General features: G+C 34.4%; 1 protein-coding gene across 5 annotated transcripts in view; it reads right to left on the bottom strand.

Moving 5' to 3' along the window:
• Nucleotides 1-416: 416 nt before the first annotated feature.
• LOC149774593 (putative complexin-1) overlaps nt 417-18432 on the bottom strand; it is a 294867-nt gene continuing 276851 nt past the window's right edge. For 3 of the 5 annotated variants that reach the window (XM_089945117.1, XM_089945113.1, XM_089945115.1), the window contains one exon: nt 417-12293. In XM_089945117.1, the coding sequence (XP_089801243.1) occupies nt 12262-12293 (32 nt within the window). In that variant the 3' untranslated portion in view covers nt 417-12261. The remainder of the gene's footprint in view (nt 12294-18432) is intronic. The other 2 variants (XM_089945116.1, XM_089945114.1) reach the window with 2 other exon arrangements.

Raw genomic sequence — 18432 nt, forward strand, 5'->3', positions numbered from 1 at the left:
TTACAGAGTGTATCTGTCAGGGTTTCATTTTAATTAATCTTCAAACTCGACGCAACACTCCAAGCATTTGTAAGAGAATTTAGTCTTCGCATCGTTATTAATATTCTTCACTCTTATATCCTCGGTTTTTTTGGAGGGGTGGGGGTGGGGGCAAAATACCTTGTTTTGCTTTAATATGCTCAGCAGCGATATTGTTTTCAAAACTTCACCCCGAAAATCTCTTCTGCAATTTGTACGGTTTTAGTAAATGTCATTGGAGACAATGAAATCGGAAGAAATTCTCAGCCTTATTCTTTTGAGACAGAATTATGAACATCTTCTCTAACTTTGATTACAAGACACGTTAGTGCTTTATCCACACCTATGCACAGGAAGCTGTATTTTACTTGAAAACTTAATAGAAAAGGCAAAAGACACAAAGCTATATTTGCTTTATTATTATTATCAGTACGTATCAACAAAAAGATTATATGACATACCTACAAAATGCTGTCATTAAACAAGAAGCTCATCGTAAAAAGGAGAATGCAACAACGATATAATACACGTGCAGCACAAAAGTGCAACCTGATACAACGTAATAAAAACCATAAAAACCAACAATAATAAAGTTACAGGTTTTAAGGTCGAAATCATCAATGACAATAGTTCTTAAATATCGGCGTCTTGGATTGCATCTTGAAATAATGAGACAGACGGATTATATAAGTATACGTAAATCCTCCGTGAAGACATTACACTTTTAACATGTAGCAAGTGTCAAATATTTTTCGTCTTCATTTCTTCATAGTTCTCTTTTAGTAACTCACTTCACCAAATCTGTTGCATTTTTTTGTCTGCCTCTGCATCTCAAGCTCGAACTAAACTGTGCGAAGAATAGAAATAAAAATGTTGGAAAATTAGTTTGATTATGTTATTAATTGATATAAGTGATTGGGGGGGGGGGCTTACGCCAAAACGTTACATCTTGTAGAATGTAAATGTAATTATGTACTTGTCGGTGGCAAGACGTTTCTTCTCACCCAAAGAACTTAAAATTGCATTTTACTCCAGATTACCTGACTGCTATCAAATTCAGCAACATATATTTGAATTTGTCGCCATCTTTGAATCAGAATCCATCTTTATGCAAAGCAATATACACACTGTTTATGTGATGGTTTATTGAAAGCTAACTGGAACAAAATATATACTGCCCTGTGATAATAATGCATTTATGTCAGTGGCAGTCTTGTATAACATCTTTCGTAATAATCTCCGTGGGTTGTTGTGAAGACCGGAGTTTAAAATGTGAGTATGAAAAGATTCACAGAACGTGTTAGCCCAAAATGATATCGAGGTACAAGAAATGTTGTGCTGGTACACGACATGGTACGCTGGTACACGACATGGTACGCTGGTACAGAAAACGGTGCAAAAAGGTAATACAGCTTTGGACATTATCATTTTAGAAACCTTGACTGCAAAAAAACATCTCCAAATGATTAACTAGGAATGAGAACTTCATGAAAAGAATTTAAACGAGATGATGCTGTCATACTCCACGTATTGTTCTGTACATGCAAAATGTACCTTTCAGAGCAAACCCAACACAATTATATATATATATATATATATATATATATATATATATATATATATATATATATATATATATATATATATATATATATATATATATATATATATATATATATATATATAACAGTTGATATGATTAGCTCATTACTATATTTCATACTGATGTACACTCGAGAATTGGTGTCCGTGACAATCATATGCAAGCACGAAAATCGATATCAGTCTAAAAATTCCAAAGTTTTAAAATTTTCCCAGTATAAATTAGATTTGGTATATGCACAGAGATAGAAACAATAATATAATCCTTACAGTTTCATAAAATTATACCAAAACAAATTTGAAATTTGAACATGTTTTCAGTTTTTTAACACACCTTTGCCAGGATGCCTTTTCCCGAAAGAACTTGAGCAAGAAATTAATGGCAACGTTCCAAAAACTAATCACATTCTAAAATTTAATTATACAAAATGAAATCTTAAAACGTTTAGAATCTTTAAATTCGAATAAAGTAAATATTGTTGGGATAAAGTCATTTTTTTCATTATTTTTTAAACTTTCTTCACACTCAGTGTCAAAAAAATCTGGCAGTCTGCAATTAAATTAGAATCATAGAACTGTCAGGATCTTTTTAACTTTGATTCCTAGAATGTTATGAATAATTAGAACAATGCATTCATTCCAAGTGTTGCAAATGTGATTAAAATGTTCTCAGCATAAATTTTGATGTTTGTGCTCAATGCATTTAGAGAATGCATGCCATATTACCCGAAACATATCTACATCATTGAAATCTAGGATGAAAGTACTGACATCGAAGGTGAAATGAACCTAAAAATCATTTATTCTTTGTTCTGCGATATCGTGTTTCTTCCCTTCTTATCGTGGAATTATTTCCGCGTGATGCTAAAACATTGTGAAAACATGAAATCTTGAGTAATTTAAAGGTAATATTAACGATGACATTTAATTCTTTTTAAACAAAACAACTTAAAATCCTCTTTCAGCTGCTGTGTAGAAATATAGCTGTAATGGGGAGGCATTCACCTGCGGAAAAGGGAGGTACACTTATATAATACACAAATAGGGATTGTTATTTGTTATTTTTTTAAATTTTGAGTTACCAGTTCATGTGCAATAATTTTTTGCAATACACAGACTAGCTTTTATATATGCCAATTCTTCATTCAAATCAATCAAATATATCAATACAACTGACAGCCGTTGTTGAAACTTAGTGTGACAATAATTGAAGGCAAATGTCGGGTATAAACAAATCTGCTTTTACCTTTATTGCCAATTAAAAAGCTGAATCAATTTGCATCGATAATTAATTCAAACATGAACGACGATAGTTCTGTAAGTGAACATAATATGTTTGTTGCATGAATAAGACTGATTGGATTACTTCTGCATTTAGACTGTCTACAATTAGCCCTGGACTTGAACATCAGTACAGAAATATAGTATAACTTGGAAAATGTTGCACATTTGTTTGGAAGCAATATCTACAAGAATAACAAATAATAATGTAATATATATTTTTGAGAGCTTTGGACCACTCATACTTTCGTATCCACTGCATAGGAATACAATAATATTCAAACAGAAATTGATATTAGACCAGCCAGATTTGACACTATTTCAAAAACGTAGCCGTAACAATTTTTCAGTCATATCGCTACGATGACTGCAGTGTAACAGTTTATAGTGATGTCGAGCATTGGGGCATAATGCCGCAGACATGTAGCACGATGTCCCACCCAGTCACATTATCTTGACACCGGGATAACCAGTCCTAACATTAACCTTTTAATGCTAATAGCCAAGCGAGGCAACTGTTAGTACTATTTTTATAAGTATTTGATATTACTCGGCCGGTATCTAACCCACGACCTCCCGCATCAGAAGCGGACGCTCTAACCACTAGGCCACCGGAGCCGTCTCAAAGAAATGTAAATTAATGCAGAATTTATGGTGGTAAGAGTAAAGATTTGCATGAAATTTCAATTACCTTAAACCAAAATTTAGCACCAGACAAAATTTATACAAATTTGGTCAAAATTGCAATCGTCTTAGTTGGCATGAAAGCAACACCCTACATGATTAATGTCGTAAAAGAGCTAAAATCTAACATCGAAGAATGAGTCGTGAATTACAATGCATCAGAGACTTGAAAGACAGGAAACATTGTACATAACGAGATAAAGATTACATGCCAAAGCAAATTGTATATCAACATTCCTGCATTAATAAGCTAATGCAAAATCCGACATATCAAGCGATTTAAATATCTCATCGTGGGATAAACAAGAGTCTAGTCCTTTTTTATAACCAGGATGATTATAAAACTGTTAAAACTCTTGAATGATGCATGGTAAATCATATTTATTATGTTGTTTATACTGTTTGAGATTTTAAAAATGACAAAGCCGGCATCATTTTTGGGATATAATAGTTGTTGTTGATAGTATAGTTAGCCTGATTCTTTGCATGAGCTTCGCCAATTTGTTTTAAAATTGAACCGTATTTAGTTTTGACGATTACTCCAATTTGTGCATGACAGAGCATATACACATAAAGCAGCAAATAGTTATATATGGACAGTATCCCAAGCTACCTTTTCTTCTTATAGCCCTTTTATTTGCTCTGATTTTAATTGTTTTTCCATATCCTCCTTTGGTCAAGATCTTGAACTATAAGTTGTACACGCTTAATCTGATGCACAATAAAAACAAATCATGCGATTTGTCGAGAAAACGGAGCAATGTTTTTATCACGTTTAATTGATTTGCCAGTAGCTTCAACGTCTTTTTTATGTTGCTATTCATTTCTCTGACTTTGCCAGGCTTTAGTCCAATGTTTTATCGTTGTCTATTGCATATCCTGTTGTACATTTCTTCTTCTTGTTAAACTGATTTGCATGTTGCTTTCAGTGGATTACATTTATCTATCTCGTTCGGGCGTTTGCTTTTTACATGCTTTAAATTAATTATGTTCATTGTCGAGTGTGTACAACAAGGTCACTATTTAGCAAAATAACGTAATCAGAAAAAAGTAACTGTCACTCATTGTCATCAACCGACTGCCACAGTAGGTTACAAATTTTGACCAAAGCCACCAAATATTGCCGGATTTAGAAAAAGGCAGATTATACTAACAGGCAGCCCAAATTTATAACCATGCCTTAACCATTATATTCGTGAAATGTTGCAGATTGTGCTTAACAAATCCCACGATAGGTACATTTGAAGCTGGACAAAGTTACAACGGTGGAGTCAAGAAAAAAGGTACACTTCACAAGTTCGAAATAACCGTTACAATCAGCATGACCTGGCTAAAACAGACCCCAAAGACTTGTAGCTATCAAATGACCTAAAGTTGCTACTACGTGTAGCTTCACATTTTATTTACAATCCACATGCACTCTTATTGCTTAAATATTTTTAGAGATAAAAAACCCACATTTTAGCACTGCGTTTGTCAGAGCAAACTGAACCATGTTTACTTTAAAACTAAACTCTAGTGTCTGTCTGCTTGTCTTCCATTTCTTTCTCGAAACGATAGCTGGAGACAAATACACCAGCCTTTCCAGGCAAGTCTTAAATGATCGGTCGCTTATCTCTGTACATTATCTGATCTAATGCTTCTACATCTCCTAATAATGTTATTCACTGTTTTGCAGCATAATGTCTTATAACTCTTTACGTAGCGTCTCATATGATTGTGTACACGATGTGTTAGTAAGGTCTGCTTTTTCAATGTCGTACAATTGTAGACTTTTATCTAAAGCAATAATTTGGGCACTCTCTATTCAACTTATTTTGTTTACAACTAGATTTACAATTTTACGTATGCAGAACGGCGATCAGTTTAAACGCACTGGTTTCTATAATCTACACAATATGTCGTTTCAACTCAAGATGGATAAACTATGCCCGGATGACAGTTGTTTTTCTAAAAAGTTCTTTTACTTACCCTTACCAGCAGTCTTCCATTATTACACTGGTTTTCTGGAACCAGTTTTAAAGTCATTACGTTGTTATAAAATGGCTCCGTAATATGTCATATATTGTGCTGTTCCAATCCGTCTATGTAATTTCCATGCTTTATATCTGTGAAAAGTTGCTGATTTATGCGTTTTCCATCAGCAACTATAAAACACTGATACAAGATTTTGTTCTGCACACTCCAGCTTTAATTTTCATCTGCAAAACTTGCAAACACCTGAAAGGTCTCCGCCAGGATATTTTCTTTGAAATGTTGTCCAGTTCCATTGGCCAGTTTTCTAAAAGTCTATCAAAGTTCTTCTAAATTTAGTAAAAGCTGAAACATTTTATGGAGGATTAACACCATTTGTATCATTGCCATCTCACCTCTGTCTGCGTGGGTTCGAGTCTCGGATTCAGCCAATGTAGGTATGTGAGAAAGCTTGCCAGTAGCTTCTCGTGGGTCGGTGGTTCTTTCCGAAGTTTTCCCGGGATCTTCATCCACCATTAATAGTGGCCGCCATGTATAGCCTATCGTTTGCTGAAAAATGGCGTTAAACCCTACAACAACAACAACAACAACATTTGTATATACATGACAACCCTTCAGCCTATGATGCTTTCTGCCATATTTGGTCAATCTATATCTTTCTGGGTTTTTTTTCATTATGTTATTTGAAGCTTCCTGTTTTTAGTAATATCAGTCATATTTGATGAAGGATTTGCCTAATTTGAATATAGTTTAAAGACATTCATGTCGGATAATCTGTCAGAATTGGGCTAATTGTGAAGAGCGGCATTAGTTTCAGACATCATTTAAATGCTCTATTTTGTGGTAACGAGGTCCATATTTGAAGTCAGAATGGTGCCGTTTAAATAAACTTGAAAGGCCTTTAAGGCTGAAAGGATTTGTCAGTTTTCTCAACGTTCATTTGGCAGTATATGATTAGTCGTTTAAATGTTTGTCAATTTTTTCAAAAATCAACATGTGCTTCCTCAATTCATTTGAAGGGCATACTGCTTTCAGCTGTGGTTCATAGGTGCCAATTGAATCATCACATCCTTTCGATTTCTCTAGTACTTACCACTCATCGGTATTTGTTTCCCAAATCTTTTCAACTATAATTGTCGTCGTATTCGTCATAGAGATAAATGTTGTTCTGAAACAAAATACCTTCTATATCGTCTCCCCTCGTGCGTTCAGTTCTTAAAATCACCGGATCACTTAAACTCACTTACCAAATATTAAATGTTTCCTCTGTTAGGTAACGTGGGTAGCTCATATAAAATTGTTTTTGTATTTTGAAATTGTTATACCTATTTTAAATTTAGGCATTCAGAATACACCAAATGTCATGTAAACAAATTAATCATTAATTCTCATAACGTTTTCTCTCAGCTGGAGTAATCTCGCTTGATTTATGGATTGATGATAAGTATTACTGTAAACATAAATTAATTTGGTAAAACTTCAACTCATTTTCTGGTTTAACTTTAGTCTCTTTTTCTGTTGAACTTTTCCATTACAGATACTGTTTGCATGTTGAAAAGTATTACAGGATTTTCCTTATCGACAAATCATGAACGTTCTTAAATGTAAACTCTTTTCCTTCATCAAGATTGTATCTTGTCAGGTTCGCTCTTGAAATAGTCATAAAGGATTGTATATTACTTGTCGTCTTCGATAGTAGTATTTTTTAATACAAAAACATATATCATTACTCAAGTTCATTTCCATCGTTGTAGTTTTCATATGTTAGCATGTCCGCATATATTAGCATGTACCCACCGCTCATTCACGTGACTAGCTTAGACACTTCTGTATTTTTTCATTGCTTGCCTGCGGGAGGTCGTGGGTTCGATCCCCGACCGAGTCATACCAGAGACTTAGAAAAATGGTACTAACAGCTGCCTCGCTTGGCGTTCAGCATTAAGAGGTTAGTGTTGGGACTGGTCGGCCTGGTGTCAGGATAATGTGACTGGGTGGGACATCATGCTACATGTCTGCGGCATGATGCCCCAGTGCTAGACATCACTATAATCTGCCACATTGCAGACATCGTAGCGATATGACTGAAAAATTGTTAAAGCTACGTAAAAAATTAAAATCACATCACATCATTGCTTGCCTGGGTAATGTATAATACACTGTTATGTTAATCATTAGTTCGATCCAACGGATCTGATTTTCTTTTTGTCGTGTTTAATTGGTTCTCACAGCAGACTGATAGATATGCAGGCAAATAGACTTTTAAAATCGTAGCAAGGATGCTTTAAATACTGTTCTTAGTCAATCATTTAAAGCGAAATAACACTCAGAGAAAACTTTATCCCTGATAAAATGACGCCAGGTTTTCAACAAGCTATCAAGAAGACCATCTCAAACAAGTACTTTCATTTTCAATAATTTGTAGGGTTTCTTCAATCTGATCAAACATACGAATTCAGATTTATGTAAAATTGGATCAGTGTTATGCTTACATTTGAAATAGCTACTTCATATACGTAATGACCATTTTAAACATGACGCTGTCTTCCATAAATTGTATTTGCCTTTCTGAACCCTTATAGACTGACCATACAAAGTTTATGAGGTCTTCAAGCTGTATTAAAAAATTTAGCCAAATACAAATCCGCGTATTTACAACTATATTGTAATTCAATCCTTTTTTCATACTGAGTTGTTTAAACAATTCTGCGTCGAAATGTTGCTTCTTATCACAATAAATTATTTGAGTGTAACTTTTCTTATGTTTAAAATCAACAAATTAAAGTTTTTATTCTCTTAAGTGTTATTCTTCAACAAAGCTAGAAATGATTATATATAAATTCTAAACGTGTGCATAAATAGGCATTAGCTATTGATACTGACATTGCTGCATGTTAAACTTGTGAAATATTTCGACCGCCTACCTTAAAACTGTTAATTTCAATAAAATGAAGCTTTGTGAAATTATTTATGTCATTATAAAAAAAAATCAAATTATTATTTCGTGTTCTCTTTGCTAATTATCTTGAACCTCAAACTGGTCTAGTAATGCTCGATTTTTGTTTGATATTCTCGTATCCCTTCTACGATATACTAATATCCACAATATGAAGGACACAGAACTCTCAAAATATGCACTAATACCGACCTTTTCTTAAAAGTGCATTTTAAATTAGAAAAAAAAAATTATCATCGAAAGTTTAATCACATACACAAACACAATGATGTAATGACAAACTTGCGCTTCGATCTATGGTCTATGACGATTCCATGACTTGCGGGGGCACAGGAAGAGAAATTATAGTAATAAGTTGTAATTGGTACAAAACAACAGATAAAAAGTCAATATTAATACAACTTACAATTTATATGTACAGAATCGGACAGTATTGTGTACAAATATCCTTTTTTTTAAAAAAAAAACACAAATTCGGACATTAAGCATCAAGTAGGCGCCTCCACCTATGTCCTTCAATGTAAACTGCTCAGAGTTTTAGAGTAAGCAGTTATGATATAAAAAAATGAAATGGGCTTAAATAGGAAGTTTTCTGTGAATAGCTAATGAGAAAGGACAAAATAATTTTAAAACTTCTTCCAGCTTGTGTGAAAACTGTGTGGCAGACCCAGATCATCAAACTCGAAAAAGCATAATACATGATGAACATAATATAGAACTTTTTAATAACTGGCTGAGCTGCTTCGGAGGAAATTATAAGTAAAACATCCAAGGTGAATGTATTATACGACAGCTGAATATTAATGGACACAGATAACATTTTGTGAAGATGCCATTGGAAACGACAGTTTTCTTTCATCAAAGCCCATCATGTTGCTTCACTAAAGGAAGCCTGATTAAACGACAGATAGACATCTGTGGAAACTATGTACATGCTGATGCAATGAAGTTTTACATGACGTTTAGTCAAAATTAAATGTATGCATTTAGGGATACATGTTTTTCTTTTCTTTTATTTATAAAGGTAAGACTTATATAAAGTCAGCCCAATCAGCCTGGTATACCTTGGTTAGTTGTGCATTTAATTTTCAGGCAAAGTGGTGGTACATCAGTGTTCTAAGAAAAATGTTTTTTTTTTTCTTTTTTTTTTTTTTACTGATAATAAATTGCCGACAGACCTTACTTCTTCGATATAAAGATATGTCATACAACAATGGTGCTGTGATCTGCGATTTTGTATAAGTAGTTTTTAAAAACAAAAAATAAAAAATATTATCACAATATCGGAGTGAACTGTTGATATCAGTTTTATTTAAAACAATAGGTTCTGAGGTGTTTGTTGATAATTCTACTTTTCGAAGGCGGGGTGAGGGTATGGATTGGGAGTGTCATATTCAAAGTTTGATCGAATAATGCATATCCAAATCATCTTCTTTTTCCCAGCTTTAAAAGAATTCGTTACCATCTGTGATCTGTTGTAGATGCATAAAATTGTGTCGAAGTTGCTACTTCACTATACAAAAAAATGAAACTTTGGATTATATTCACGAGAGCTCCCTGAACGACACATTATACGCAGGCTTTGTTTAATAGTCCCTTATATAGTAGTGTATAGTTGACTCTGGAGATTACTGACCAAAGGGTCTTAATGCCCTCGACCAATGACCAAACTATTAAATCTTAAATTTAAATTAATGTGCAGAACCATTAATTTCTTACATCACTTACCATCACCTCTGACTTTTAGACCCCAAAATGTATAGGTTTCTTTATTACCTGCCAAAAAGGCTCCACAAAGTTTGCTCAATGAATTTATTATAGAAAAACGCCATTTTGCAAAATTAATTTATCTTTATCTGAACAATCTTGACTTTTGACCTTATGACCCTAGAATCGATGGGCTTCTTCCATACCTTATGTACAAATCCTCCACAAACTATGGTCAAGGTAGATGGTCTAGGAATAACGTTAGTTCGCGAAAACCATTTTCTTCTGTCGGTCAAAGTGATCGTGGCCTTCGACATGTGACCCCGAAATCAGTAGGCTTCTTCTAACCTAAGGAATGAGAGTCATCCACGAACTTTGAAAGTTCGTGGTCGATGACTGAACATCTTGTGGAGAAAGCATTGCTTTATTTTCTGTCAGTGACTTTGACCTTGGACCTTTTGACCCCAAATACAGAGGCTTCTCCCTACTCTAAGTGCAAGGCATTCACAAATGTCCAGATCAACAACGGAGGACTCACATAATTGTTTAAACGTCATTTTTTTTCTGTCACAGTGACGGAGCCAGAGTAACTCAGTAGGTAGATCACCTGACTCGTAATCCAAGGGTCACGGTTTCGATACCCGCCCAGGCAGTCATGATCAACCGCTTCTGTCTGTCCTTGAGAAGTGCACTTAGCTCCAATTTCCACGGCATAATATAGTAAATATTGTTAAAGGAGTTGTTAAAACTGTAAAAACAAAACATCAACCACAGTGACCTTGATCTTTTGACCTGAAATCGAAAGGGACTTCCTTACCTCAATACATCTAAAGTTTTATAACTGTAAATGGTGGAGAATTCGAGTTATTGTGCCGAAACCATTTTTTTCTACGCGTCACATGACCTTGACCTTTTGACCCTGAAATCTAAAGGGATCTTTATAATCTCCATCCATCCAAAATGTTTTGTAACTATAAATGGCGGAGAACTGAGTTATTGTGCCAAAACCATTTTTCTTATATCAGCCACCATGACCTTGATCTTTTGACCCTGAAATCGAAAGCAATCTTATTTATCTCAAGCTATCGACATATTTTAAACTGTAAACTGGGAAGAAGTCAAGTTATTGTGCCGAAACAACTTTTCTTTTATCCGTCATAGTGTGATTTACCTTTCAACTCCAAAAGGGTACGTAGAATACTTCCTGTCATCGAGGGCAAGCCATCCACAGTTTTGTAACGCTAGCTCTTTATGAATTCGAGTTATGCGGAATATGAAATGGGTAACAGACTGGCAGACAAATTCATAACATCGTAACATAGTATGTTCTGCCTCACCGGGGGGGGGGGGGGTATCCAATAAGTCGAGCCCTGATCATTTTTGATTATCATAATTATCACTGTGCATAGATAATACAGTACAAAGAAAATACGTACAACACTCACACTTTATATTTTGGATGTCTAATTTGTATGGGAGAAAACTGACTCTACACCATAACGTTATTTTGCATTACTTTAGTACTAACTGGAGTCTCTTAACCTTTTCTTCATCTGAAGGGAAAATGACCCTGAGGGACACGATGAAATCCAGCATTGTCCATTATGAATGAAATTGGTCTGACAGTTGGTCCCATGCCATTTCAAAATGATTTCTGAATCATTAAAAATACCAAACCAAAAAGAATGAAATCGCAATATGGTTATCAGTCCTGTAGCAAATGTCCACCAAAACATGAATATTGTGACAATGCATTGAAGATATAATTATGCATATAATACCACAGATAATTATGTATATAATACCACAAATAATTATGTATATAATACCACAAATCTAAAAGCGACAGACCAAAAACAAGACAACCATGTGGAGGATCTCAATCTACATTTCAACATCTACTCTGTACAGGACCCACATTCCTTCCAACAAAGTACTGTATTCTTCAGCGAAAAAATCAGTGAAGTCTTCCATCCACCCAAATGGTTGTTAACAACTATTTTGCTGCCTCTGTCTGCTGTGTCCAGCCTACTCTAACCTACCTACCTCTGGAATATAACCTCCATGACCTGTGCTAAAGGTAAAAAGGAGAAAAAAAAGAATGAGAAAAGTATTATATATTATGACAAGCGAACGTTTACAGGATAGATAGATTGATAGACGGACGGCTGGAGGGAGGAAGGGACAGACAGATAAACAGACAATTAGAAAATTAATAAAATTTATGGATGGGTAACGTTTCTCACACATATTTAATCTCGTCTGGTTTCTCTTGTGATTGCGAACTTTTTGATTACAGCTGAAGCACGTTATCAAGCAACAGAGAGAGAGAGAGAGAGAGAGAGAGAGAGAGAGAGATGTATTTGAAGTATCTCTGTAAAGAAAAAAGTATAACAACGCTTGGAAGAATGAGAACAAAAAATCTACAACCAGCTTACGTACTTCTTGGACAACTCGAAAAAAAAGACAAAATTAGCTAATATTATTCAAATGTACACCAATTTTGCCATTTGCTCAAGAATAAATTTTTGTTCTGGTTCTGTCGTCTTCGCCGATAAACTTCCAATATCATACAACAATACAGATTGTATGGACATAATATAAAGGCAAAGAAAAGCAAGAATAAGACTGGTTTAAACAACTGATTTTCAGCAAGACGAGATAATTTAAACGGTATTGAAGCAAATGCAATAAATGCAATTGTGTATCTTAGCAGCTAAATAGATCACTGTATGGTTCTCCTTGATACAAAGGATTATGTTGCATTACAAACCATGTCCCAATTAGTACTTGTTTCATCTCACATTTTACACTAATGGGGATAAAATAACTACCAGAACTGCCAAGAAGTACAAATTAATCCACACATTATTATTTTTAAAAAATCCCACACCAAACATACAAAACAGTGTTAATCTACATAAACGTAGAAAATTATACGTCCACATGCAATAAAAAAAATATGACAAATGGTAATTAATTATACCTTTAGTGGTGTTCAATTATTTTATTGAAGCAAACAAATTATTAAAATCGGTAATTACTCTGGATTTGTATTTTAAAGTTTTGGAAGAGGCATGGAGGTGTACGGGTATCCTTAGGAAGCAGATTTCCCCTCGTTTTTAAAATAAACAAAGAATTATCTAGACGAGTGGTGAGATTTAAGACCTTTGAAAAAAAAAATTTCAAACGTGATTTGGATGCGAAAAGTTGAAGCATTAACATATCGGTACTGACAATGTTTTCAATGCTTTACCCCATTAAATGTAGCACATTTTACAATTTAAGTTTTCCATTCGCCATGTCTGGAAATATACATTTTGCTGGTAAAACTAATCACCTGTTATCATCAAACTGTTATCTATTTCCTATCTATCCATCTCAGGTCCAAGGTGAAAATTCCCTCATTTAATTAATAATTAGAAGTCTACAACAAAAATAAGAGACAAATGCCTTAGACATTTCCGCTTCTTCAGAATATGTCTTTCTTTGATTTGGTTTGGTGGGCTTACTGCCAATTTTCAGCACATGATAGACAATACATGGCGGCCAGGATATTTAGTGGGGAAGAATCCGAGAAACACCGGAGAGAACTACCTACCTATGGAAAGATAATGGCTAGCTTTTCCGTATCCCTGTTGGCTGAGCTGAGACTCGAAAACTGTAAAACACGCAGAGGTGAGATACAAGTAATCAGTAAAGACGAGCGCCTTAGACTACTCGGCTCTTTGTCTTACTTTGACTTGTAACAAGGCTACATGCTATCCTAGCGGTGATGGAGGTGGAAATCTGGTAATAATAGCACGATATAATGTTTTACTAAAGTACATTTCGGCACCCCCTTCCAACACACACACTTAAGCTTGATTTCAAAGTAGAAAAGCATGAAACAGAGAGAACTCGGTGAGACAAAATTCATGGCAAGATTTGAAAGTAGGGACACAACACCTAGTTCAGTTGAAGGTTGACTACATGTATAACCTCTGATGGGTTTATCGCACACAGAGGAGGATTTCCGGATTGAACAGAAGCAAGACAAGTATTCCTTATGGCTCAAGTAATGAGCATGTACTCTTCAGGCTGCATGAATCTGGTGTCAAATCAGCACAGGTGCATAGTACATGACAAAAAAATCTCATGCGCAATGACCAACAAATCTACTACTGGCAGCTATCCGAATCTAAAGGTTCCCAATAAGGGCAGAGAGGTCTTGATAGCATTTGACAAAAACAGTGGAGCAGCACTCAGACCTGTGATTGGGAATTTTATTCAGAATCATTTATAACAGCAAACACAGCCCAAACTACCCATCAAGATGTCTTCAAACTGAACAAACATTCAACGGAAACATTCATGCCGACTGTCAAGAGCAATCTGTACCTGTATCACTTGCTGCACTTTTGAGTATGATACTAGTTGGACCAGATATCGAAGAGCAATCTGTACCTGTATCCCTTACTGTACTATTGAGTATGGTACTAGTTGGACCAGATATCAATGAGCAATCCACAATCTCATGTATCTGTAAACTATCTCCATTCCTAGTGTTCAACAACATGAAATATCAGATCAACCAAGTTACATCTGCAGCAATCCATCAACACAGCAGAGACACAAAGACAAACATTACCAATCTATATTGCCTTAAATATCTATGGAGAAACAAGAAAGCGAAGCCTGGTTGACATTCTGTACAACATGAGGTTGTACGTTTCTTATGATCGCGTGCTTTCCATTTCTACAGATATAACCGACAAAAGGAATGCCATGTATGAAGAAGAATAAGATGTGACGTGCTCACAAAAGCTCTCTAAACATCTCTTCACAACAAGTGATGTCGATGATATAGACGATAATCCTAGCTCCACAAAATTAACAGGTTCATTAAATCACACTAGCATTTATGTATATTTGATTTAATGTATATTTGATTTGATTTAAATGTTTGTTAGTTTCTGGATTTTTGTATTCCATTACATGTTATTGTAACTTTATTTACTGGATTTGAAATTGTTTAGTTCTGGTTTTTTTATGTAAACAACTTTATAGAGACATTGTATCTAATGCTGACCTAATTTCTGACCTTGATTCAGAACCAGTGATAGTTTTTGGTAAACAGCTTTTTATAAAATCTGTTTTATTCTTTCTCAGAGTAAGAGTCATAAAGTTGAATCAAGGCCATACATGACAAATAAAATGTGTTTATCGTTACAAACTTTTGGTTTTCAGAGAAGGATGAACTCGTGACCTCCATCCGGGAATTTATTTTGCATTGTAGTTAGACTTATTACTAATATTTTTGTGAAGGAATTGTCATTAGTGCCATAACACTTGAGAAATCAAGCTGTTTTATCTTGTGTCCAGATTTGGGCTAATTATTTTATTTTCTTCAAATTATTTTTAAGAAAAGTAATTCTTTTCCCTGGAAATACTAGTGTTCTAAATTAATTCTTGGACAAGGGCATTTTGTTGAAATTCATATAGAATTAAAAAAACTGGAATAATATTTTCTGTGATTCAACAAGAGACTGTAGACACTGCAGCACTTCACAGATTACAACAGATGCTATTGTCTTCCATTTTGGATTTCATCAGGATTCAAACTCAGTTTCATTTAGGACTTTTTGATAATAGGACTGCTATTTTTTTATTCTTCGATTACTTTTGGATTTGATTCATAAAACTAAATTCTTTTTATCAACTTTACCTTGGTTTTTTCTTTCTTGGGAAATAAATTATTGGTAAAATTTTACAAAGCTTGTAGTCTTCACTTTTTTCTTGTTACTTTCTGTAACAGCCTAGACTCATAACACATTTCTTTCATGCGGAGAACAGTGGTGGCAAAATGAGCAACACGCAATTTGCCAGGTTACATTTTCATCCCTTCATCCTAGACCTATCCGGCTATAATGATGATGGAGAGATAAGTGTACCTCAACTGGCACACCTTTGTGAATCATTAGGCATTACTTGTAGCTGGCTTAGGATACCAATTCTACAACATTGTATAGGAATGAATTCAAAGTGCCAATGGTACGGAGAAGAAACTGAACTTATAATTGTTTGTAGAGGTAAATAGCTGGTTGGTATTTCTTATTGTGGTGTACTGTAGTTCTGCTTGAGCAAGCACTATCAAAGGAGGGTGGGTGGTTAGAACATCTGAGGCAGACACTTTATTCAGTACAAGTTTCCAAAGATTTCTTAATCTCAAGGTCAGCTTACTATAAGAGTCATTTGCCAAGGAAATTTCATCCCTGGTGATTGTCTTTAAAGACTTATGTAACACTTTTTAGACAGGACTGTGATTATTTCCTGACAATTGATAGTGATTAAGATGGTCAAAAGTGCATACAAACTGGGTCAGGAACAATTTAACATCTTTGCTAAAGAAAGATTTGTGGTATGATCCAAACATTAAAGAAATAAAAAAAGCTGTCATTATTCTCCAGGAAGAAAGCTCCAGAATGCAAAGCAGAAGGCCTGGGTTGCAAAATTGTGCTTTATTTTCCAAATTGTACATAGAATGCCAGTCCATACAAGGCAATATCCAAAGGTTTTTCAAGAATTAAAATTGGCCTTCACCCCATCATTTTCCAACAGCTGTGAAGCTAAAGTGTGTTTATACCGAGGCACAGGTAAAACATCCAGGTGCATACCCATAACAATCCAAGATTACATCAACAGTGTGCTCCAGTCCTATATGCTGCAACACTTAGAACATGTGGAGTGGTTGGACACTGTATGGAATACCTACACTTAGACAGCTTCAAGGCATCATAAGGATTCACCAAAGGATTACATTCAGGACAGAAGACACAGATGTGGTTGTCATTACTGTGTCCAACCTGAACAACATTCCAATGATGAAGGTGTGGGTGTCCTTTGGTGTGGGGAAACAACACAGGTACATTGTAGTATATGAAATTTCAGCCACCTTGGGCCCAAGCAAAGCAAAATACTTAATAATGTTTCAAGCATTCATTGGTAGTGATGTGACAAATTCTAGACAAAAAGTCAGCCTGGGATGCATGTATTTTATTTCTAAATGTTACATTTATGACACTGGCATGTGTACCAACATTGTTTGAGCTTGTTTTTTAGGCAGTTGTTAACTTTTGTTCACTGCTGTTCTCTCTATTTCATAGACATTTACTGTTTTACAGCTTGCACACACAGTATTAATTTTACCAGTCACTGGATTTTAAAATTTTTATGTTGATTTATACTGTCCATTTTCCATTTGAAAATGGAATGTCTGTTAAAAGAAATGTTGGATTTACCATCTCTATACTCTCTATCATAAACGCTTAAATTATAAGCTTACATATATTTATAAATTCATAATCTTTGGTCAGTTTTATTTCCCTACCACTTTTTATATATAATCAGAACTGTCCAAGCCAAACACTAGAACTGAACTTGTATGATTTTACTATTTATTGGTAGAAAACTCAACAAAAAAATATTTGCTTATCAAGACAATTAAAAACATTTAAACATCTATTAACAGAAACAAATTGCATGTACCATTTGGAAACTGTCATGGTTCCAACTATAAGAATTTTGTAACCTTCATTAATTGATAAATTGATACTATTTAATCAATTAGACATATTTAAAGGAAATCTTGTCTACAATTCTTTCTATACAAGCATTTACTGATATTTTTAATTCAACCTCAATGATGAACATTAGTAATAGTTACATCAATCATTTCACAACAACTTTTTATCAATACAATTTTTTCTTCAGTTTTTCATTATTCTCTCCATTCAAGTCATCCAACTTGTATACTACACAGTCACCTCAAGTTCTTTGCTTCATTGTAAAATTATTTTCTATGAAATTGTGGAGATAGCCATTAGCAAAAATATATTTATATTTTTGAGAATTCTATGAAATTGGGAAGATAGACTTTAGCAAAAATAGTCATAATTTTGAGATCATAGCTATCTCATCTATTTTATATATTGGCAAATGATGGATATCAGTTGTTACATAACCAAATAAGTTCAAATAAGGCCTGTTAGTACAGTATGTGGCTTTAATTGGTAAATAAGATGTGGCTACAACTGGTGAAATATCATTATTATATTCATCAATAAGGCTTGATACAGTATCTACTAATTTCTGGTTTCATTTTCAGTAAAATGTATATTATAAAAACTGTTCTGGTAACTACTCTTTAAGTTCAGAATATTATATGCTAATTC

Source organism: Sinohyriopsis cumingii, unplaced genomic scaffold (genome assembly GCF_028554795.1).
Source record: "Sinohyriopsis cumingii isolate HCF-2022 unplaced genomic scaffold, ASM2855479v2 utg000198l, whole genome shotgun sequence".
Lineage (NCBI taxonomy): Eukaryota > Metazoa > Mollusca > Bivalvia > Unionida > Unionidae > Sinohyriopsis > Sinohyriopsis cumingii.